The sequence below is a fragment of the Neolamprologus multifasciatus genome, unplaced genomic scaffold (genome assembly GCF_963576455.1).
Source record: "Neolamprologus multifasciatus unplaced genomic scaffold, fNeoMul1.2 chr03_unloc_1, whole genome shotgun sequence".
Taxonomy (NCBI): domain Eukaryota; kingdom Metazoa; phylum Chordata; class Actinopteri; order Cichliformes; family Cichlidae; genus Neolamprologus; species Neolamprologus multifasciatus.
This window is the reverse complement of record NW_028181971.1, coordinates 711779-736278: the sequence shown is the minus strand read 5'-3', so window position 1 is coordinate 736278 and position 24500 is coordinate 711779. Positions and strand designations below refer to the sequence as shown.

At 41.3% G+C, this 24500-nt stretch overlaps 1 protein-coding gene across 12 annotated transcripts in view; it reads right to left on the bottom strand.

The window, feature by feature from the left end:
- Positions 1 to 24500, bottom strand: part of LOC146490513 (protein NLRC3-like) — a 241437-nt gene that overhangs the window by 46666 nt on the left and 170271 nt on the right. For 7 of the 12 annotated variants that reach the window (XM_085153041.1, XM_085153044.1, XM_085153040.1 and 4 more), the window contains 5 exons: positions 23633 to 23806; positions 19915 to 20094; positions 17502 to 17675; positions 12825 to 12998; positions 8218 to 8391 (listed from right to left, as the gene is read on the bottom strand). The exons of 1 other annotated variant lie outside the window; for it this stretch is intronic. In XM_085153041.1, the coding sequence (XP_085009167.1) occupies positions 8218 to 8391; positions 12825 to 12998; positions 17502 to 17675; positions 19915 to 20094; positions 23633 to 23806 (876 nt within the window). The remainder of the gene's footprint in view (positions 1 to 8217; positions 8392 to 12824; positions 12999 to 17501; positions 17676 to 19914; positions 20095 to 23632; positions 23807 to 24500) is intronic. 4 more of the 12 variants (XM_085153048.1, XM_085153050.1, XM_085153047.1 and 1 more) reach the window with 3 other exon arrangements.

The window sequence follows — 24500 nt, the reverse complement described above, 5'->3', positions numbered from 1 at the left end:
AGAGATAAGAGAGTTGCAAAAATCAACAGAATACATATGAGAGGGGAATGTGTCTGGAGGTTTTGTAATTTTACTGAATAATGAATAGAGGGACCTGGAGTTACCTTCATTAGAACTAATTAAACCAGAGTAATAAGCAGACTTGGCTGAGGCAATGCAGTCCTTATAGAACAAAACATGATTGTTGTGCATTTCTTTATGTACAGTAAGTCCGGTTTTCTTGAATAGACGTTCGAGTTGGCGTCCTTTAGCTTTAAGGTGACGCAGGTCGGAGGTAAACCATGGAGCTGAACGGGAAAATGAGACAGTTCGATGTTTAAGGGGAGCAAATATGTTAAGAAGGCTATGAAGGTTGACATTATAATGACAAACGAGTTCATGAGGGGTTGAGGAGCTGTTGATAGATGGAAGGTCATGGACGGCAGATGAAAAAACAGCTGGGTTGATATTACTAATTTTCCTAAAAGTGATATTACGAGAGATACAGGTTTTGGAAGCGGTTATGTTTGCATCAAAAGAAATAAACATATGATCAGACTGGGGAAACAATGTGGCTTTACAATGGGTGGGGGTAATGCCAGAGCAACAGACCAAATCCAGGATATGACCTTTGGAATGGGTAGGAAATTTTATGTATTGTAGAAGCCAAAAACTTTCCAGGCAGGAGGTAAATTCTCTGGAAAGAGGGATTTTATTATTGTCCATATGAATATTGAAGTCACCAGCAATGATCAGATTTGGAGAAAGTACAGAAAAATGAGTGAGAAGAGCAGAAAATTCATTTAAAAACTCCTTGTTTGGCTTAGGTGGCCGATAAACAGTACATATGATGGTGGGGGTAGATCCAGGGAGCTGTAGTGCAGTGTATTCAAATGAATGGGAGGGAGGGGCAGAGACAGGGAGCACTTTCCAGTGCCTCCGGTGAATTATCGCGAGACCTCCGCCCCTCCCCGAGATGCGAGGTTGACAGGTGTAAACAAAGTCAGATGGAGTAGGGTCGTTGAGAGAAACAAAGTCATTAGGCTGTTGCCATGTTTCAGTCAAACAAAGAAAGTCCAACTTACGATCACAGAGGAGATCATGTACGAGATGTCCCTTACCAGTGAGAGAGCGGATGTTTAATAAACCAAACTTGATGCTGGAGTTACCATGCCGGACAGTAGGCTTAGTTGATCTAGCCAGGTGGGCCAGCACACTGTGGTCGACAGTCCGGTCAGTCTTGCAGGGAGGACGACGAGTTTTTGACCAGATGGAAAATATTGAGTTAGTGTCATTGATGTTGAACGTCCGCCGAAGCCCTCGGTGGATATACCTGCGGCGGGGCTGGAAGGCGATGTCCAGGTAGAAGTATAGAGCCACAGGTGGAGAGACAGCCAGGCAAAAACGGAGCCGCAAAAGATCCGTAGCAGAATACTGGAGAAGAGCTGTCGCCGGGTGATAAATGATGGATAAAAAAACCCAGGTGAGCACGAGCCACACCAACACCCTGGGGATCCGCATCTTAATCAGGGCCGAGCACTGAACAGGACCGAACAACCAGCTGACAGCTGCAGCGCAAGCAATAGAAGCCCGCAAATATTGCGAAAACAAGTCAAAACAGGGTCGCGCCTTAGATACTTGATTTAAATTGTCGTCAGCAACTTAAAAAATATAGTAAAAATAGTAATCGTAGATAATAAAAATAACCGGTGAGCAGCGGCAGCCAAACGCGCCAGCGTTCACTCGACCATGTTTTCGAGACACATCCTGTGTTGAAAACAGTGTTACTCTTCTTACAGGAGGCTTAACTTTATGGTCTTTTTATAGCACCTCTAGAATGTGGATGGCCGACGCCTGACCACCGGGGTGGTCAATGTGTGTTGCCACTGTTTGTTTTGCTTTTGTTAAGAGTGCATGTGGAGGATTCGGTAGGAAGCAGACAAGTGACATGAGAAAACAAATAAGAGATGCAGTTTTTATGGAATAGTTTTATATGGGGCTCACTAGCTGGCCACTATTGAGCTCATAGTGATAACACAAGTGGGGTGACATGGCTTAAGGAAAGTCACTGATTAAATTGTGGAATAAATTGGGGTGATTCATGATTTGGGACAAATTATGGTAATAATAGTGATTTAATGATTGGAGAAAACCTGCACATGATACTTGTCCTTTATGCCGAATACTGTATCACTCTCATGATCTATAGTTGGTGGTAAATAAGAAGTTTGATTTAACAGATTTGTCTTCCAGGATACAGGCTCCAGGTGGAGCTGGGAGTTAAACAGGCTTAACATGTAACTGCTGACTAATGTTTTTACACAAGGTTACAGGTTGGCGAGAGATTGTTTTAGAGAGAATGTGCAACATTCTTGTACATGTCTCCGTGGGGAGTTGACAAACGGCAGAAGCCATGTGCAAGAGGAGGGTCATTTTTAATTTGTAGGTGTCGTGAGGTGCCATGACGAAAAGTGAGTGAGGAAGAGCGCCTACAGGATGGAAGCGGAGGAATGGATAGAGGCTTGAGGAGGATCAGCGATCATGTTAAGGAACAGCAGACATAGCACAGAGAGCTGTGCTACTGAGCTTCCAGGATATTGAGAGGAGACTTCCCACAGCAAAGTTTTAAATAAAATTAGAGATTCATCGTTGACATTGAGGAAGACAACTAAGGTGTACGACGTGCTCTGCCTTAAATCTTCAGCAGCGTTGGAACATCCCCAAATAACACGGGTGCAAAAAAGAAGTAGAGGCAGAATAAACCCTCTCACCCGTGCAACGACTAACCAGTAGTCTACCTGGGAGGTCGAACTAAGAAGAGGAGGATCGTAGAGCATCACTTCACTCAAAGAAGAGGTGGCTGAGTGGCCTGAGGAGTAAGACAAATAAGAGGGGTGTTGGCCTTTTTCAAAGGCCAAAGAGGAGGAGTGTGGAGATTAGGAAATTATTTTACTGTTACTATTCATAACCATTATCATTACTATTGCATTACTTATCATTTATCATTATTATTTCATCAGAGCATTTATTGAAGCCGTTGATGTTACATTAAAGTCTGTATTTCAGCTGTTAGCTTAATTACATAATAATCTTTCATTGCAGGTGCAACTGTAATCATGTTACACACATTGCATTTTTGTGCTAATTAAAGAGTTGAAGCTCGGTCAAGTTAATTAATGGTCTGAAGCTTCAGGCAGCGCGACGTCTGGCCGATCAATTGAGAAAGTTAAGGTGACCCAAGCTATGACAGAATTGCATACATGCTTACAATACACCACATATTATATAGAAACAGAATAAGGCCTGTGCGCACTCAGCAGCCTGCTGCATTGGAGTTTGCCTGGTAACAGATGACTCAGAGTAGGTCATGCACTGAGGTCAAGACACATAGGCTGCCTGTACACATACACAGTATAAAGAATTGTTTTGCTTGTAAACGGCATGCTCATGTTCTGTTCTGAAGTGCAGTAAGTGAAATAACAGGAAGCATCTGGCGGTGGCAGAGGAACAGAGGAAGGAACTGTTCTTTTTTGAATGTGTCCAAGCTTGGAATTACTGGAACTGATGCATGTTAGTTATCTGCTTTGACGCATGATGCTCGTCATCAACTATGTTATATATATGACTGCTCGTTTATTGTTCTGGGGAGATCAAGGCTGATGTTTTGCAGAGCTCATCTTTCCCACACACGTGTGTAAATAAAATCATTGTTTTGACGCACAATGGACCTCCAGTCGTTTGTCTCTTACCTCAAATACGAATCAGGACAGGGTGAATAATTATCACCAGCTAATACTAATATCGTTTTCTCTTCCCTTTTAACAATGTAAACAGCTAGTGCTAGGTAGGCTGATGCTAGCAGCTAATGCTAATTTGACGTGAAATAGCATTACATTAGTGAGGAGTTAATGCTAAATAGACTGCCATTAGTGGCTAATGCTAATTTTAGGTGAATAGGAATTGGCATCTAATGCTAATACCATATTTTCTTGCTTTATAACAATGTGACCAGCTAATGCTAAATAAGGTTACCGTTATTACCTAATACTAATTTGAGGTGAATTAGCATTATCCGTTAATGCCAACAATATTTTTTCTTACTTTTTAACAAGTAGTTAGGTAATGTGAACACTTTTTTTAATTCAATTTTAACTTTTCCCCTGCGATGTGAAGAGTTAATGCTAAATAGGACGCCATTAGTGGCTAATTCTAATTTTAGATGAAAAAGCATTAGCAGCTAATGCTCATATTGTTTTCCTTTGCTTTGTAAGAATGACAGCAGCTAATGATACGAAGTCTACCATCATTAACTATTGCTAATTTGATGTGAATTAGCATTATCCGATAATGGTAACCCTTTTCCCCTGCATTATAACGATGTCAGGAGTTAATGCTAAGTAGGCTGCCATTAGGTGCTAACTCTAATTAGGTGAATAATTATTAGCAGCTAATGCTAATATTGTTTTCCTTTCCCTTTTAACAATGTGAGCAGCTAATGCTACTTTGATGTGAATTAGCATTATATTAGTGAGCAGTTAATGCTAAGTAGGTTGCCATTATTAACTAATGTTACTTTGACGTGAATTAGCATTATGTGCTAATGCTAATACTGTTTTCCCTTACTTTTTAACTATGTGAGCGGCTAATTCTAAGTACGCTGTTATAAATAGCTAATGCTAATTTAGTGTGAATAAGCATTATTCAATAATACTAACACTGTTTTCTCTTACTTATTAAAAATGATAGTAGCTAATACTAATACTCTTTTCCATTGGGTAACAACGATGTGAGGAGTTAATGCTAAGTAGGCTGCTTTTAGCGGCTTATTCTAATTAGGGGTGAATAATTATTAGTAGCTAATGCTAATACCGTTTTGTCTTTTCTTATAACAATATGAGCAGCTAATGCTAATTTGATGTAAATTAGCATTATATTAGTGAGGAGTTAATGCTAAGTAGGCTACCATTAGCAGCTAAAGCTAATTTGAGGTGAATAAGCATTAGTAGATAACGCTAATACCCTTTTCTCTTGTGTTATAATGATGTGAGACGTTAATGCTAAATAGGCTTCCATGAGTGTCTCCTTTCCCTTGCATTATAAAGATGTGAAGAGTTTATGCTAAGTAAGCTGCCATTAGTAGCTAATGCTAATAGTGTTTTCCCTTGCTTTATACAACTTGAGCAGCTATTGCTAAGTAGGCCACTTTGCTCTGCTAAGGATTTGTGTGACCATGATGGAAACTCTGCTGCTAAGTTAATGCTGTTTATGGGCCCTGTTAGAATCAATGGTCGTGTCCAAATTCATGGGCTGCTTCCTCCTGAGGCCGCATTTGTAGACCAATTACGTCACAGCGACGCGCCGAAGGCTGTCCAAATTTGTAGACTCCTCCGAATGCAGCCGACAAATGTGTCCTCCTTTTTCCCGAATTTGAAGGATGGGTCGGGTGTGTCCTTCGTGGCCTACCATATCCCAGAATTGAAAGCGCGGCCCAGCCAAACTCCAGTTTCCAATAATGGCGGCCGCTACTAAGTTTTAAAATTACTCTTACTAATCTTTCTGGGTCACAAAATAAACTTTTAACATATTTTCAGGCGAGAAAGTAGCTGTGTAAACCTCAAATATCTGCTCGGTTTATCAAGACATCGCATATTTGCAAAAGTGCTTCGACGTTTTCGGAGCATCTGCTACCCACCAGCTCGAAGGCAAGCCGGGAGCTCGAGGGTCACTGAAGCCGCCGAGAACGGCATAACTCCCGGCTCAACTCCCGGCACATCATTTTCAGATCACCGCGGAGTTTCGCTACTTAGGTTAAACGTAATATATAAGTCACTTAGACAACCTAAAAATGTTATTGTTGGGCTTTTTTCAGTTTTTTGTTTGTTCCTCAGTAAATCGGTTTGGCTGAGATTAAAGTTATTAGATTAGATAAAATAAAACTTTATTAATCCTCCAGGAGGGTTCCTCTGGGATTTTCACACAGCTGAATAAACGTCAAACAGAAAACTGATTAAACAGAAGTGTGAGACGGTCGAGAATTTACCCCAGTGTCCTGTTATATTTTAGATAGCAAGGAGCAGACGGCTGAGTTTATTAAACTCCACCGAGACAGCGGTGACGCAAATGTGAAGGCTATACCGTCCAATTTTCCCAGCCGTTTACTTCCGGCCTACCCGACCTTCTGAGGACCCTGCCCACGTAGACCACGAAGGCCGGGTCCTCAGGAGGATGCAGCCCATGAATTTGGACACGGCAAATATTTCATTCTCATTCTGTTGTTTGAGAACAATAACAGAAAAATATGCACTTGAGAACAAATTTATTGTGAATTCAGCTGTGAATGTAGAGTTTGTCATTATTTAAGCTTCCATCTCCAAATGCTAGCTGACACTTTATTAGGTACACTGGCATCCATCTAAGGTACACCTGTGACCTAGATGTTCCTGCAAACAGACTCCTTGGAGACCCCTACATACAGTGGGGCAAAAAAGTATTTAGTCAGCCACCGATTGTGCAAGTTCCCCCACTTAAAATGATGACAGAGGTCAGTAATTTGCACCAGAGGTACACTTCAACTGTGAGAGACAGAATGTGAAAAAAAAATCCATGAATTCACATGGTAGGATTTTTAAAGAATTTATTCATAAATCAGGGTGGAAAATAAGTATTTGGTCACCTCAAACAAGGAAAATCCCTGGCTCTCACAGACCTGTAACGTCTTCTGTAAGAAGCTTTTCTGTCCCCCACTCGTTACCTGTATGAATGGCACCTGTTTGACCTCATCATCTGTATAAAAGACACCTGTCCACAGCCTCAACCAGTCAGACTCCAAACTCCGCCATGGCCAAGACCAAAGAGCTTTCGAAGGACACCAGGAAAAGAATTGTAGACCTGCACCAGACTGGGAAGAGTGAATCTACAATAGGCAAGCAGCTTGGTGTGAAAAAATCAACTGTGGGAGCAATCATCAGAAAATGGAAGACATACAAGACCACTGATAATCTCCCTCAATCTGGGGCTCCACGCAAGATCTCATCCCGTGGGGTCAAAATGATCATGAGAACGGTGAGCAAAGATCCCAGAACCACACGGGGGGACCTGGTGAATGACCTGCAGAGAGCTGGGACCAAAGTAACAAAGGTCACCATCAGTAACACACTACAACGGCAGGGAATCAAATCCCGCAGTGCCAGACGTGTTCCGCTGCTGAAGCCAGTGCATGTCCAGGCCCGTCTGAAGTTTGCCAGAGAGCACATGGATGATACAGCAGAGGATTGGGAGAATGTCATGTGGTCAGATGAAACCAAAGTAGAACTTTTTGGTATAAACTCAACTCGTCATGTTTGGAGGAAGAAGAATACTGAGTTGCATCCCAAGAACACCATACCTACTGTGAAGCATGGGGGTGGAAACATCATGCTATGGGGCTGTTTTTCTTCCAAGGGGACAGGACGACTGATCCATGTTAAGGACAGAATGAATGGGGCCAAGTATCGTGAGATTTTGAGCCAAAACCTCCTTCCATCAGTGAGAACTTTGAAGATGAAACGAGGCTGGGTCTTCCAACATGACAATGATCCAAAACACACCGCCCGGGCAACAAAGGAGTGGCTCCGTAAGAAGCATTTGAAAGTCCTGGAGTGGCCTAGCCAGTCTCCAGACCTCAACCCCATAGAAAATCTGTGGCGGGAGTTGAAAGTCCGTGTTGCTCGGCGACAGCCCCAAAACATCACTGCTCTTGAGAAGATCTGCATGGAGGAATGGGCCAAAATACCAGCTACTGTGTGTGCAAACCTGGTAAAGACCTATAGTAAACGTTTGACCTCTGTTATTGGCAACAAAGGTTATGTTACAAAGTATTGAGTTGTATTTTTGTTATTGACCAAATACTTATTTTCCACCCTGATTTACGAATAAATTCTTTAAAAATCCTACCATGTGAATTCATGGATTTTTTTTTCACATTCTGTCTCTCACAGTTGAAGTGTACCTCTGGTGCAAATTACTGACCTCTGTCATCATTTTAAGTGGGGGAACTTGCACAATCGGTGGCTGACTAAATACTTTTTTGCCCCACTGTAAATATCCATGTACTATCCAGCTAGACTAGTGTGTCTGTCCCTGAAAATATTCCTGCATGTGTGATTGTTCATGTGTCATCCGCAGGAAACAAACAGGAATTGAGTGAAAGACACAGGAAGTGTTACCAGCTCTTCCTCCTCTATCAGACATTCTTCATACCTGAGAGTGTCCAGCCTCCAGCCTGGTTCCTTCAGTCCAGCCGACAGCAGCTTCATTCCTGAGTCACCTGGATGATTGTAACTCAGGTCCAGCTCTCTCAGATGGGAGGGGTTGGAGCTCAGAGCTGAGGCCAGAGAAGTACAGCCTTCCTCTATGATCAGACAGCCTGACAGACTGCAGACAAACAAAACAACAATCTATCTGTCAACAACCGTTTTCTCTTTGTCACAATAACATCTATCCATTTACATCCATTCAATGTAACTTTATTTATAAGTGACAATACCCAACAGACAACAACTGAAGCTGTTTAACCGTGTAAGGTAACAGCCTCCAATATTAGAGAGAAAGCCTGAAACATCAGACAATCCACTGTGAGCAGCACTTGGTGATGGTGGGAAGGAAGAACTCCATTTGACACAAAGATCCTCCCAGTGAAAACAGGCTCCAGGAGGAGCATCTACCGTGACTGGTTGCAGGGTGAGGGGAAAGAAAAGAGATGAGCTCAGAGAGGCAAGAAAAAAACACAAACTAAGGAGAGAGAAGACAAAAGTTAAGGACATATAGACAGTAGTGACATATAAAAGCATCAGGAGTGAAAAGGGGGGAGAAGAAAGCAGAGCATCATTGGAAGTCCACCAACAGCCTGAGCCTATAGCAGCATAACTAAGGGATGGTTCAGGGTCACCTGATAAAGCTCGAACTATAAGCTTTATCAAAAAGGAAAGTTTGAAGCTGATCTTCAAAGTAGACATAGCCAGGCTATCTTTGCTGCTTTGACAAAACCTCAAATCCCAGTCAGAGATGATGAGCATCATCACAGTGATGATCATTTCTCTGTTAACCCAGGCTTTCTGCTTCAGGATCTGTTCACGCTCACAGAACAAGGAGACCTTTAAACATCATTTCACTAAATGGATGGACTGAGCTCAGCCTACAGATGAACTGGATAAATAAAGATTTGATGTCAGTGTGCTCAGTGTTACTGTCTATTCCTAACATATTCCTAACATGATAGCTGCACTTTAGAGCTCTAAAACTGGAACTGACACATATTTAAACTCTACATGTTACTCAGTACATTCAGTTCTGACGCTCGCCAACAGTCCAAAAAAGGAAACATGGAGATCACATCAGTTTTTCACCAAAGTCTAATTATTAGGGCAAGTTAACCTGTTATTATCTCGTTAACTCATTAATTGATTAACGTCAGCAATTATTTTAATCACAGTTTTTAAAATCATGATTATTGTGAAAGTGCTCACTGGCTCTGAATATAAAAGCCATGGGTAACAGGAGGGATGTTGATCAGTGCTGGCTTGAAATGGGCGTCATTATGCGTCTCAGCTAATGGGAGCATTGAGGGTGGGCCTAATACTAGTGGCAGGACAGAAAGAAAGGGGCGGGGACAGAAACATGGAGACAGGTACAGATCTTTGACATGTTCATTTTAAACTGTTCCAGGAGGCAGTGTTGATACAACTAAAGTTATCTGGAAGCAAAGTTGAGTTTTTTATCACCGGAGTACTTCATGTCTGAAGTATCAATTAAATTCATTACACGCTGTTGATGGCAGCAAACAAACCACCCAAACAAACAGAGGTGGGAGGCTTGGGCAGACTACGTAGATTCAGCTGGTGGGAGGAGTCTAGATAAACCAAAGAAAGACAAGCTAACAAACGCCACAGTGAAGTGAGTAGCTACAAACTGCAGGCTGATTAGTGTTGTTGAAGAATTTGGTCTGAGGAACGTTCTTATGATCAATAAATTACGGCATGTATGAGCCTCAAGACGCACCATCACAAGAAGAATACAGTGGGACATTTGAAATAAAGTCAGCACACTCAGTACAGATAGTGCATCAAATATGATGCTGCTGCCAGACGTCTGCCTTTGAACACGTCCCTGCATCGCGCACAACACCAAGGTCGCCATGGCAATCACAGCTAACAAGGACAAAGTGCACAGCTGGAAGCCTGCAGGTATATTTAACATGATGTATTTCTCAGTGTCCTGTCTGTGTGTGAGAGACAAACAGCCTCTGTATGTGTGTGTAAATACAGCATGAATATTTAGAGGACATGTTTGAGGATATAAGTAAATGAATGCTCTGCGTCATTTGAATCTTTGATTCTTGTTTCTGTTGCAGGTCTGTGACTGAACCTCTGGGAGGAGAAACGTTGGTTTCATGCTCTATGATTCTGTGTTTTGTCATCTCTCTCAGGTGATGGAGAGCTCAGATGATGACCCCGCCTACGTGTTCAAATTCAAGTCTACATTCAGAACAGACCTGGAGACACGCAAGCAAAATGCCAACATTGTATATGTGAAAACTGCTGCTGCACTGGAGCCAGATTCAAGGAGCTCAAGTGTTTACCCAGATCTTACTGAACTTACTGAAGGAACAGAGGGTTGTTGGAGGGAAACCTGTGGAAGCAACAACATCTGAGCCACCAGAGAAAAGGTTGGCCCTGTTGGTGCTTCATCAGAGTGTGATTGTGAACAGGAGGAAGACTCAGCTGAGAACAGTGTGGTGGATACAGAGCAGAGCCCACCATCAGTACAGAGGCCTGTCCATTAGAGTGCTGCTCCAAACATGCAGCACATGTAATTGGCCACAGCTGCAACATCTGTATCTGTGAAAGCTCCAGCAGCTTAAAGTCTGACTCCATCCTCCATTTAAATAACTCACACCAACAACTGAATAGCTTTGCCTTTGTGTAGCTGACGCTTCATTTTAATGTCCTTCTATTCTGGTTCATCTGGTTTCAGTTTCTATAAGCACACAGGTTTCATCAGGGACTCTATGACCTCAGTAATCTTTGCTGGGCCTTAATGCTCTGAACAAAGCTGCACATCACAAGACTAAATAGAAATGAATCAGTCTTTCATTTCTCACTGCTGTTTGACTTCAGCTCTCAATGTCCCACCATAACCCATGGAAAGAATTACTGTCCATCCAGGCTCCTGAACATGAAGCTGATGAAGGTGGAGTATTGTGAGGGCTGATGGAGATGATGATGAGGAATCCAGGAGCAGTGGGTGGATGGCAGCATCAGCATGAAGGATCAGTGTGAGAACACATCATCATCCACAAAGAAAACCAGTCTGAGTGTCTGACGCTCTTGTTAGAAAGACGCAGTCCCAGCAGTTAGCTTGTCTGCTAGTTAGCTGAGAGCTAACTCACTTGTACATTGAATACCAAACCGTGTAAACCAGGGGTGTCAAACATATGGCCCGTGGGCCAAATCCAGCCCTTGAGATAATTTCATATGTCAAATATTGATGAATTTTCAAGTATGCTGATGATCAATGTGAGCACGGCTGAAGTTTTATTCTGATGAGCAAACCATGTGGCCAAAAACTTTAAGAGACAGACTGGGATCATACCATTATGTGAAAGAAGACGGAAATGTCCCATAGACAGCAAGGGTAGTGGTAGAGACCAGGTACACAGAGAAATGGGAGCTGTATTGAAATGCAAGCGTGTCAGGAAAGAGTTAAAAGTCAAAATGAGCAGCATCTGGCTGCATTTCAGTGATATTGGAGACCACAAAGCTGAGTGCAAAATTTATATTGGAGATATTTAGGAGACGCTGAGAGTAGAACTGATAAAATTAGGAGCTGGCTAAAGTGAGACCCTTTTTTATTTCCACCCATTTTCCATTTTGGAGGACAAAAGGTTTCAAACTTGTCCAGGTCTTAAACCTCACGTGTGTTCTTCCTAATAACAGTAAATGGATAAAAATAAGGCTTTAATGAAAACACTGAATAAAAATTGCTGCCTTTAAAAAGACTAAATGTACAGTTCAGTATTGAATACTACATAAAAAAAACTATATATAAAGTGTGTCTGAATGGCAGAGATGCAGAAATATGTGCATATAGCACAGATCCACGGTTCAGTGTCTGAATGAGTCTCACAGACCTGAATGTGCTGTTGAAGCCATTTATAATTATAACGTAATTCTTAACTCGTTTGATCTGCTCCTTTCCACAAGCGACCAGACGTAGAAGGTTTTGGACTTTTAACAATATTATCTTAAGTTTTACAACTTTTCTTACTGTTAAAAACCTCGTTATGGCCATTCATGCTATACAAAGTAATTAGACATGTGTGGTATCTACAGAAATGTCAGAATCTCATCTAAAAGTTCACAAAACCATCTCAACAACCACCAAACAGCTAAAACAGCAGGTGAACAGATTACACCAAAAAGACGTAAACACAAATCCCCCTGATCATCTGTTTTTTAAACATGAAGTGTAGTTTTGGACGTTCATTTACTGCTGGTTCAGTGAATTTTGGTTGGATAGTGATAGTGAAACCTGCAGTCTCAGAATCTGTGAGAAGTCTGCTTTCAGCACGCAACAGCATTGTTGTGTTGTGTGCTGTGGATTCACGTCTGCAAACTCATCACTGTTTTACCATCATGTTTTTACTTAGACAATAACAAAGGAAGCAGTTCCCAGGAACTACTTCCTGTCTTGTTAACATAAGAGTATGTTGCCCTTCAAAACACCTCCACTTCTCCTCTTATTAGAGGACTGCCTTATTATTAATCTGCTAATTCTGTCAGTTGAAGAAGAAAAATGCTTGATCTCACCTGAGAGTTTCCAGTGTACAGTGTGGACTCTTCAGTCCTTCAGACAGAAGCTTCACGCCTGAATCCTTCAGGTTATTGTTACTCAGGTCCAGCTGTCTCAGATTAGAGGTCTGAGAGCTGAGACCTGAGGCCAGAGCTTCACAGCTTCTCTCTGACAGGTCACAGTGACTCAGTCTGAAAAATAACAGATAAACAATTACAAAAATAAAACACTTCTGTTGAAGTGTAATGAGATACTATTATATTTAGCAATATTTAATCTTGTTTTTGTCAGGAAACTGAGCACTTATGCAGACCAACATGTGGAGAGAATCAGAGGAGAAGAAGTGAAGACAGAACAGCAGTAAAACAACACTGAATTGTTCAGTGTGCTTTTGATATTAACAAAATGTGTCAAATTTCTTTATTTTGTCTTTGTTTTAGTAGAATTGATGATTATCACTTAGATAGCAATCACAGGCCAGGTCTAAATTGCTCTTTGGTAACAGTTACACCCAGAAATATTTCAGAAACGTGGACAATTTGTGCTGCAATGTATTCAGTATTGAACAAACTGAGTACCAATGATCACTTAAAAGTTTTGAGATTTTATTTGAGTTGTTCCCACCTGATTTGTGTTAACTAGAATAAACATTTAAAAACTAAAGCTATGATCACATATTTACTTACAGAGCTTTGTTGGAGGCTTTGACCACTGGCAATAGCCTCAGAAGAGCCTTTTTAAAGGCTCATGTTCTCACTTAGATCATTTATTTCTGCTTACATTTCTTTCTGGGAAAAATGGGGATTACTTTGAAAACAGGAACTATTTTCCCCAAAAATCAGCCCTGGATTAGTAAATCACTCAAACATGTTCTCAGACAGAAGAAGCTGTCTTGTTATGAGGGAGAGAAGAAAAAGATCGAGGCACAGAAACTTGTTGAAAGAGAGATAAAGCAGCGAAAATCAGGTCTAAAAGTAAAGCAGAGCATAGGTTGAATAAAGGACACTCAAGGCTGGCTTGGAAAGGAATGAAGTCCATGGTGGGGATGCAGAGCAAGGACCAAAGATGAATGTGATGCTGAATCAGCAGAAGATTTGGTCTCATTTGATTCCAGCTTTGATATCATTGATTTCAATGAAGAGCTTTGTGATTGTAGCAAAGGGCTGGTAGCTCTGAGAGTGACACTGATGAGGTGTCTGTGAAGGTTCGCTGTCAACCTGTTAGAAAAAAAAGGCATCTGGACTTCTTTAAGTTTCTTGAAGACTTTTCACCTTTCACCTCTTCTCCAAGAAGCTTGTTTATTTCTAGGGTCAAATGGTGAGAGTCCCAGATTTAAGCCCTGTAGGAGAGTCCGCCAACGGGGTCACGAACCAAATGATTTTACAATTATTCGTTAACTAAATAGCTTCATTAAAACACAACTCTTCTTCTATATCAGCACTTACTCCTTGTAAGCTCCATCTGCTCCACCTTCTGAGTCAGAAGACATGAAAACAAACTGTAAATCTAGTAGAAACATGATTGGAAATCTTCTCAGATCCATTTGTACATTTAGAGCCTGATACTGAAATATAGCAGCACGGACATTCACAGCAGCAAAGGGTTCTTGCTGATCTGAGCTGGCTTGGCCCTGGCTTATTGAATATTAAAGAAAGCGGAATCAGCTGTTCAAAACCCCACAAGGCTGCCCGCTGTGACTGAAACAATGGGACGGGTCGTGACTTCACAAAATGGGCTCATTGAACGCAGCACCGATAAGATCTTGAAGAAGCTCATGGCGGTCGTGAGTTCTCAGACTTTGCTTTTTGAGCGCAAAACTGATAACTTCTCGGAGAAGCTAGTGGCTCTGCAACGGGAGATTGAGAGACGAGTGACGGACTGTTAGATCAGCTTTGAAATTGACATGCAGTTGTTCGCACCAAAGAAAACCACCATCATTTCATGCGGCTAACATACCAGCGCCAGCTGTGGTCTCAAGGCTGGAGCTGAACATAACAAATCTTACCCTGATAAAAGACTGTGTTTAGACTGTTCCTTCCCATCCTAAGGGTCGAGGGGACCAGCGCTAATGCTGTAGACCCGGATGCGCTGTCTACACTGGCTGTCTCTCAACTTTTACCCATCCCTGTTGCTTGTCATGTGTTTCTATGGCGCATTAAGCGTTTTCATGTGTTCTGCACTAAGGTCATTTTTTTTCTGTTCTCAAACTGATCTCCCTGTTGGTAGAGTTCTTTTTTCTCCTCATCTTTCCTGATGTTGTGCATTTTCCGCTGTTCGGTTCCGGGTCGCTGCTCTAGCGGCTGACCGGCCAGCTACCTAGCCCGACCTGTCTCGCCAATGTGATGTTTGTGTATTGTATGTATGGTTGGCAAGGTCAGTATCCTAATTGCCCCTTGAAAATAAATACAGTGTTCTGAATCTGAATCTGAAAAGATTAGAGAAGACGACTTCGTTCAGTAAATATTACGCTCATGCTGTCTGTCTCCTGAACTCAAACTGGGAGCTGCTTCCACACCCAGTCCAACATAGCCAGGCTTTCTTTGCTGCTTTGACAAAACCTCAAATCCCAGTCAGAGATGATGAGCATCATCACAGTGATGATCATTTCTTTGTTAACCCAGGCTTTCTGCTTCAGGATCTGTGCACGCTCAGAGAACAAGGAGACCTTTAAACATTATTTCACTAAATTGATGGACTGAGCTCAGTCTACAGATGAACTGGATAAATAAAGATTTGATGTCAGTGTGCTCAGTGTTACTGTCTATTCCTAACATATTCCTAACATGATAGCTGCACTTTAGATGTCAAATATTGATGAATTTTCAAGTATGCTGATAATCAATGTGAGCACGGCTGAGGTTTATTCTGATGAGCAAACCATTTTGCCAAAAACTTTAAGAGACAGACTGGGATCATACCATTATGTGAAAGAAGACGGAAATGTCCCATAGACAGCAAGGGTAGTGGTAGAGAACAGGTACACAGAGAAATGGGAGCTGTATTGAAATGCAAGCGTGTCAGGATAGAGTGAAAAGGCACAATGAGCAGCATCTGGCTGCATTTCTGTCATGATCCTGGGTCCTTTTGACCCAGCATTTTGTGTTTTCTATTAGTGATTTTGGTTCTGTTCCTCCTGTTTAGTGTATTCTGTTCTGCCATCTATTCCTGTGTTAAGTCCACGTTTCCTAGTCTGTCTTTGCGTGTGTGTTTCCTGTTTTATTGTGAAGGTCTGCGTCTTATGTAAGTGTTTTCAGTTTGCCTCCCTAGTCTCGTCACATTTATTACTCCCAGCTGTGTCCCCCACCTGTGTGTAATCTCCCTGTGTTCTCTGAGTGTTTTTAAGTCGTGTCTTCTGTCATAGTCGTTGCTGGTTCGTCTGTGTTGTTTCCCCTCGGTCTCCCTGCGTCTCTCCATCCGTCTCTCTGTGTGTTTTTCCCCGGACTTCCCTGCTTCCACGTTTCTGGTTTGTTTTGTTAGTTTGCACAGTTTAGGCTTTCTGTTACAGCTTCACCCGCGCCATTGCGGTTGTATTTTCCTTTTGTAAATAAATATTCATGTGCACCTGAGCTGCCGCTTCTGGGTCATAAATAACTACCACACGGCTTGCCCCGGCAGACCGTGACAATTTCAGTGATATTGGAGACCACAAAGCTGAGTGCAAAATTTATATTGGAGATATTTAGGAGACGCTGAGAGTAGAACTGATAAAATTAGGAGCTGGCTAATGTGAGACCCTTTTTTATTTCCACCCATTTTCCATTTTGGAGGACAAAAGGTTTCAAACTTGTCCAGGTCTTAAACCTCACGTATGTTCTTCCTAATAGCAGTAAATGGATAAAAATAAGGCTTTAATGAAAACACTGAATAAAAATTGCTGCCTTTAAAAAGACTAAATGTACAGTTCAGTATTGAATACTACATAAAAAAAACTATATATAAAGTGTGTCTGAATGGCAGAGATGCAGAAATATGTGCATGTAGCACAGAGCCACGGCTCAGTGTCTGAATGAGTCTCACAGACCTGAATGTGCTGTTGAAGCCATTTATAATTATAACGTAATTCTTTACTCGTTTGACCTGCTCCTTTCCACAAGCGACCAGACGTAGATGGTTTTAGACTTTTTACTATATTTTCTTAAGTTTTACAACTGTTCTTACTGTTAAAAACCTCGTTATGGCCATTCATGCTATACAAAGTAATTAGACGTGTGGTATTTTCAGAAATTTCAGAATCTCAGCTAAAAGTTCACAAAACCATCTCAACAACCACCAAACAGCTAAAAAAGCAGGTGAACAGATTACACAAAAAAGATGTAAACACAAATCCCCCTGATCATCTGTTTTTTTTAAACATGAAGCGTAGTTTTGGACGTTCATTTGCTGCTGGTTCAGTGAATTTTGGTTGGATAGTGATGAAACCTGCAGTCTCAGAATCTGTGAGAAGTCTGCTTTCAGCACGCAACAGCATTGTTGTGTTGTGTGCTGTGGATTCACATCTGCAAACTCATCACTGTTTTACCATAATGTTTTTACTTAGACAATAACAAAGGAAGCAGTTCCCAGGAACTACTTCCTGTCTTGTTAACATAAGAGTATGTTGCCCTTCAAAACAACTCCACTTCTCTTATTAGAGGACTGCCTTATTATTAATCTGCTAATTCTGTCAGTTGAAGAAGAAAAATGCTTGATCTCACCTGAGAGTTTCCAGTGTACAGTGTGGACTCTTCAGTCCTTCAGAGAGAAGCTTCACGCCTGAATCCTTCAGGTTAATGTTACTCAGGTCCAGCTGTCTCAGATTAGAGGTCTGAGAGCTGAGACCTGAGGCCAGAGCTTCACAGCTTCTCTCTGACAGGTCACAGTGACTCAGTCTGAAAAATAACAGATAAACAATTACAAAAATAAAACACTTTTGTTGAAGTGTAATGAGATACTATTATATTTAGCAATATTTAATCTTGTTTTTGTCAGGAAACTGAGCACTTATGCAGACCAACATGTGGAGAGAAACAGAGGAGAACAAGTGAAGACAGAACAGCAATAAAACAACACTGTATTGTTCAGTGTGCTTTTGATATTAACAAAATGTGTCAAATTTCTTTATTTTGTCTTTGTTTTAATAGAATTAATGATTATAACTTAGATAACAACCACAGGCCAGGTCTAAATTGCACTTTGGTAAAAGTTACACCCAGAAATATTTCAGAATTGTGCACAATTTGTGCTCCAATGTATTCAGTATTGAACAAACTGAGAACCGATGACCACTTAATATTTTTCATATTTTATTTGAGTTGTTCCACCTGATCTGTGTTAACTAGAATAAACATTTAAAAACTAAAGCTATGATCACATATGTACTTACAGAGCTTTGTTGGAGGCTTTGACCACTGGCAGCAGCCTCAAAAGAGCCTTTTTAAAGGCTTATGTTCTCATTTAGATCATCTATTTCTACTTACATTTCTTTCTGGGAAAAAAAGGGGATTACTTTGAAAACAGGAACTATTTTCCCCAAAAATCAGCCCTGGATTAGTAAATCACTCAAACATCTTCTCAGTCAGAAGAAGCTGTTTTGTTTTGAGGGAGAGAAGAAAAAGATCGAGGCACAGAAACTTGTTGAAAGAGAGATAAAGCAGCTAAAATCAGGTCTAAAAGTAAAGCAGAGCATAAGTTGAATAAAGGACACTCAAGGCTGGCTTGGAAAGGAATGAAGTCCATGGTGGGGATGCAGAACAAGGACCAAAGATGAATGTGATGCTGAATCAGCAGAAGACTTGGACTCATTTAATTCCAGCTTTGATATCATTGATTTCAATGAAGAGCTTTGTGATTGTAGCAAAGGGCTGGTAGCTCTGAGAGTGACACTGATGAGGTGTCTGTGAAGGTTCGCAGTCATCTAAAGAGCTTAGAAAAACAGGCATCTGGACTTCTTTAAGCTTCTTGAAGATGTTTCACCTCTCATCCAAGAAGCTTCTTTATTTCTAGGGTCAAATGGTGGAGAGTCCCAGATTTAAGCCCTGCGGGAGAGTCCGCCAAGCGAGTCATGAATCCTCTACCTAATCACACGAGCCAAGGTGTGAAAATGGGTGTAGGTCACAATCAGCCAAGGTTGCGGAGAGCTCATTGTGAAACCTAGCCCCACCCTATCATGTGATTTCTTGACGTTAGCCTGTGTACAAAAAGACTTCAGCCATATGAGAGTGAGTGTGAGTGAATGACAGCACACACAGGACACTCTGATCTCTGAATGTGTGTGACTCAGTGAAAAAGAGGATTGTACTGGATATACAGTGACTGACAAACAGAGTTTAAAGAGAAAGGTGTTTGGATTTAAATGGATTTTGCTAAAGTGAACGTGCTAATGAAATCTGAACTGACTGAAATGTGAAGTGAAGATAATTCAGATGTAAAAGAGATAGAGGGGGTGATAATAAGGCGGGGCTGAAGATCAAACACCTGATTGGTTGAGTAGATATCAGATCGACAGTTTCACAGTTTTCCCTGTGGATTATAACTTTAAAAAGATGTGACATTCATCAAGGAATCCTGATCTCCGGATTATTTCCATGAACACTGAGCTGGAACACATCTACAGTGCTGAAAGTGCCGATCTCACCACCAACCTCTCTGTGCACATTCAGTTTTTAACCCTTTGTGAGACACTAAAGGTGTAAATCTGAGTATTATTCTAAATTAGTGCGAACCTCTAATAGGTTGCTTTGGCCTTTCCAAATAATATCTTCCCTTGGAGTCTGCGGTCCAGGCTCCTAAAACCATCCTAGTTTAACAAGCACTACGATCTAGAGGAGAGCTGCACTAACAGGTGTGACTGATGAGATCTGACCTGCAAGGATACTCATGTTTATGTGTATCAGGAAAAGCAGGGAAGACCTGGACATCAACTCTGTCAGGCTGCCTGAGTCCGTTCACCCACATCAGCTCAGAACTCTGCATTATCTACTGAGTCAGACTCAGAGGATCAGGGATCAGAAGTTCTACAAAGAGTAGAACCAGACTTCCTGTATAGAGGTCTGTGGGCTTTCTGATCCACAGTGTCAGCACAACTTTTACATCATATTCATCTCAGCACAACTAAAACATGTGACTGACCTCAGAGTTTCAAATCGACATCGTGGATTCTCAAGAAGAACACACAGCTGCTTCACTCCTGAGTCCTGCAGGTTGTTGCAGACTATATTCAGGTCCAACACTCTGGGATACGAGGGGTTGGACTTCAGTGCTGCTGCCAGATAATAACAGCTGATCTCTGACAAACCACAGTCGATCAATCTGTATAAAGAATGAAAGATGTAAGTTTATTAGACAAAGTGTGATCTTGAAATCATTCAGTGTTTCATCATCTGTTCAGAGCGGAAGAAGGTTCAGAATGTAGAAGTTTAGAAAATGGAAACTCCAAACAGCTGAAGCCGACAGGAAGCAGCTTCAAACAAACACAACAAGAGAAAAAACTCTGAATGTTTCACATTAAAGTCGTACATTTATCATAAAAACAGTAAAAAGTCCTGTTTTCCTTCCAGGAACCACAAGGCTTCACTTTTAAAGGTGAAGTGTGAAAGAAATGGACATATTTGAAGTCCAAAACTTTTTTCCAGTCACATTATTAAAGCAGACAAACTACAAGCTCATTTTCATTCCAACAAGTCGTCTTCTGACCCTTTATTGTTATTATTATTCAATATTTATGGAGGATGTTTTTAAATTAGGCTCAATTATGTGACAGACATTTCACCCCATGTCAGTTTGGCCTCATCCTGGGCCGGATTATCCAGCACACACTCTGACCACAGGCCCAGGGGCCACACACAGCTGGGCTCCATCCAAGAGACAGGAAACAAACCAACACAATAATAAAAAGCACCATGTGATCTTCTTACATCTTCAAGACAAACATAGTAAAAACATGGGCATATTTGTTTCCTGATAAAATGATGTGACAGGTAGAACAGAGTAAAGTGGTGGTGTTACAGCCTTTCTCCCCTCTGCTGCCGAGGCTGTTAGTCTCTCCCAAACTCAGCTACAGGACTTCCAAATGAATGAAAGCAGCAGAAGTGTCATCATATCTGTTATTAACCTCTGTCTCTCTTACACAGCATGTCTTTTATCCTGTCTTCCTTCTCTCACCCCAACCGGTCGCAGCAGATGTCCGCCCCTCCCTGAGCCTGGTTCTGCCGGAGGTTTCTTCCTGTTAAAAGGGAGTTTTTCCTTCCCACTGTCGCCAAAGTGCTTGCTCATAGGGGGTCATATGATTGTTGGGCTTTTCTCTGTATCTATGAAGCGCCTTGAGGCGACATTTGTTGTGATTTGGCACTATATAAATAAAATTGAATTGAATTGAATTGAAGTGGCTTAACAAATGAAAGAGGAAGAGGAGAAGAAGAGGAGAGGGAGGCCACCCTGACCATCACTCCAGCTGAAAACATCACACTTCCATTAAAGTTGGTGAGAAAATGTTGAGCAGAATGAGCTGCTGGCTAATCTGGAGGCTGTAGCAGCAGCTCACAGTCACAGTGGATTTCCACTCATGACAAAGCTCTGGCTGCTTCATTTCTCATTTCATATCAGAGACTTTAATGCTTCAGTCAAGCTGTACTGTAATGCTTCCTTTCCATATTCAGCCCAATGTGCTCTGTATTGTTTTATGCAGGTCATCTAAGCAGGAATGAGCAGCTCATTTCAATATAAAAGGTTGGAACTGTAAAGAAAACAAACAGAGCTCAAAAACTGAAACTGATTTCATTTTTTCAGCTGGAACATTTTAGTTCTTCCTTTTTCATTACATACATAATTATATTTACAGTAAGTCTTATCATTCCCCTTTTCCCTGCCAGTCACCGCCAATGTTCCCTCTAATGTTTCATGTGTCTGAGCGAACACACTCCCTGAGCATCCCTTGGACCACTGTGAGCAACAGCAGACATGTGCACTGTGGTCACGCCAGCATCCAATCCATCCAAGTTACATGGTTTATTAAAGTAATCAAATTACAAAATTTATGTTAGACTACTTTTAATTAACTGCTTTAGCCCACTTACAATGAAAATTAAAAAAAAAAAAAAATCTTGTTCATGACCTCTGTAGTATGTTAACACTATTGGAAGGAAAAATAAGTTCAACTCCAATTTTGAAAACACAACTTTCTATTTTTATAAAGCTCTGACTTGTATTATGAGTCTGAGGTCTGGGAGAGAGTCTGTAACTCTGTCTGCGAAATACAAGCTATAATGACCAATGTTGGGCAATTAATTATATAGCTACTTCTTCAAAAAAGTTACTGAGTTTTACAAACACCAAAGTTTGTTGCAATAAATACTGAATAGTGGTTTTCTTCCTGAATAGTATCGTTGTTGTAAACAACGATACTATTCAGGAAGAAAACCAAACATTGCAGATATTTTTATCATAACTCTGGTTTTACTTGGCCGATCAACACAATTTAAAAACTGGTATAAAGTTCACACTTTTTCCATCAATTATTCCATGTGTCCTGCTCACATCTCTAATGGTTGTACATGTTGTCATTAACGTGCCTTCACTCCACATCAGCCGCTTTGCTCGCTAAAACACCGGCGTTGGCACATAAGGACGCTGTCATAGCCTGTCAGCGAAGTTGATTAGCTGCGTATATACGAATGTGAATCGCGTGATTGGCTGGACTATGGGATAAGGTGGCATTGTTCTAATCCCATACGGGAGCAGCCTGTCACTGACTGACTAACACTGCAAAACAGAATTGTTAAAGTTTAAATTTTAATTTCAATTGAGATTTGATTTTTTTTTTTGTGCGCAACACAGATATTCTGTGCACAGAGACCGTGCCAGCAGTGCGCACTTGCACGTGCGCAGCTTAGAGGTAACATTGGGCACCACCACAGTTCACTTCAACAAAACTTTACTTCAGATTTGTTTTCATGTTTTGATCCAGTGATGAGAGCCGTTTCCCCCATGTCCAGTCCTTGTACCAAGCTAGGCTAAACATGTCCAGTGCCTGTCTCTGTGCAGCTTTTAATCTGATGTTAATAAGGTAGAAATGGAGGAAGAAGAAGATGACTTCATGCAGCTACCAACCCAAATGGTGAGGTGGTGGTTAGTTATTACTGTTGTTTATCATCCCCTACATTATCCTACATTCAAATATATTCTCCAGCTACAATAGTGTTTGTGTTCCTAAAAGAATTTCATGAATGTGTTATTGTTCATGTCGCATCTGTATGAAACAAAGAGGAAGTGAGGTTTATCCTTCATGATCACAAACTGTTCCAGCATGTAAACCTGAGATCTGTGTGGAGCAGCTGACCTGTACACTGTGCTCAACACAAACATTATTTACCATCAGTTACTGTGTGACTGAACAACGTGGGTGTATGAAACATCACTTTTAGTTTTAATAGCACATGGCAACATTCAGACGTGAATCTATACAGTAACAATTTGATTTGTTACAGTGAGGAGACTGTTGAAGGGAACGATGAGGGGAAACTGTAACAGCAGCAACAGAATCCAGGAGAAAAAGCTGAGGTCTGGGTTCCTCTATGCTACACACAGCCTCCTGCTCCTGTGCTTTAGTAAACACATAAATATCTCCAAATACACTTACTTCAGACTCATTACAAGTTTACTTCAGCTTTAAATTATTCACAACATCAGCACACATGAGTAAACAAAGCAACTCACACAGCTACTGTTTAAGTTTAGTCATCTTTAATACCAATATACCTCATATTTATGAATCTCACAGCTCACCTGCCAATTCTATAAAGCTTGGTTGTTTATACAATAATTTCATGTAATGATATGTTTGGATCCTGACCTGAGAGTTTCCAGTGTACAATGTGGACTATGCAGTGCAGCAGACAGAAGCTTCACTTCTGAATCCCGCAGGTCGTTGTTACTCAGGTCCAGCTCTTTCAGAGTAGAGGACTGGGAGTTGAGAACTGAGGACAGAGCATCACAGCTTCTCTCTGAGAGGTTACAGCCACTCAGTCTGGAATAAAACAAACAAACAAATTAATTAAATCAGTCAAATGAAACAGTTTTAATGGCAGCATGCAATACAATAATTGAGTAACTAAATAGTTTCAATAAAACACAACTCTTCTTCTATATCAGCACTTACTCCTTGTAAGCTCCACCTGCTGAGTCAGAAGACATGAAAACAAACTGTAAATCTAGAAGAAACATGATTGGAAATCTTCTTAGATCCATTTGTACATTTAGAGCCTGATACTGAAATATAGCAGCATGGACATTCACAGCAGCAAAGGGTTCTTGCTGATCTGAGCTGGCTTGGCCCTGGCTTATTGAAGATTAAAGAACGCGGAATCAGCTGTTCAAAATCCCACAAGGCTGCCCGCTGTGACTGAAACGATGGGACGGGTCGTGACTTCTCAAAATGGGCTCATTGAACGCAGCACGGATAAGATCTTGAAGAAGCTCATGGCGGTCGTGAGTTCTTCGACTTTGCTCTTTGAGCGCAAAACTGATAACCTCTTGGAGAAGCTCGTGGCTCTCCAACAGGACATTGAGAGACGAGTGACGGACTGTTAGATCAGCTGTGAAATTGACATGCAGTTGTTCGCACCAAAGAATACCACCATCATTTCATGCGGCCAACATACTGGCACCAGCTGTGGTTTCAAGGCTGAAGCTGAACATAACAAATCTCGCCCTGATAATAG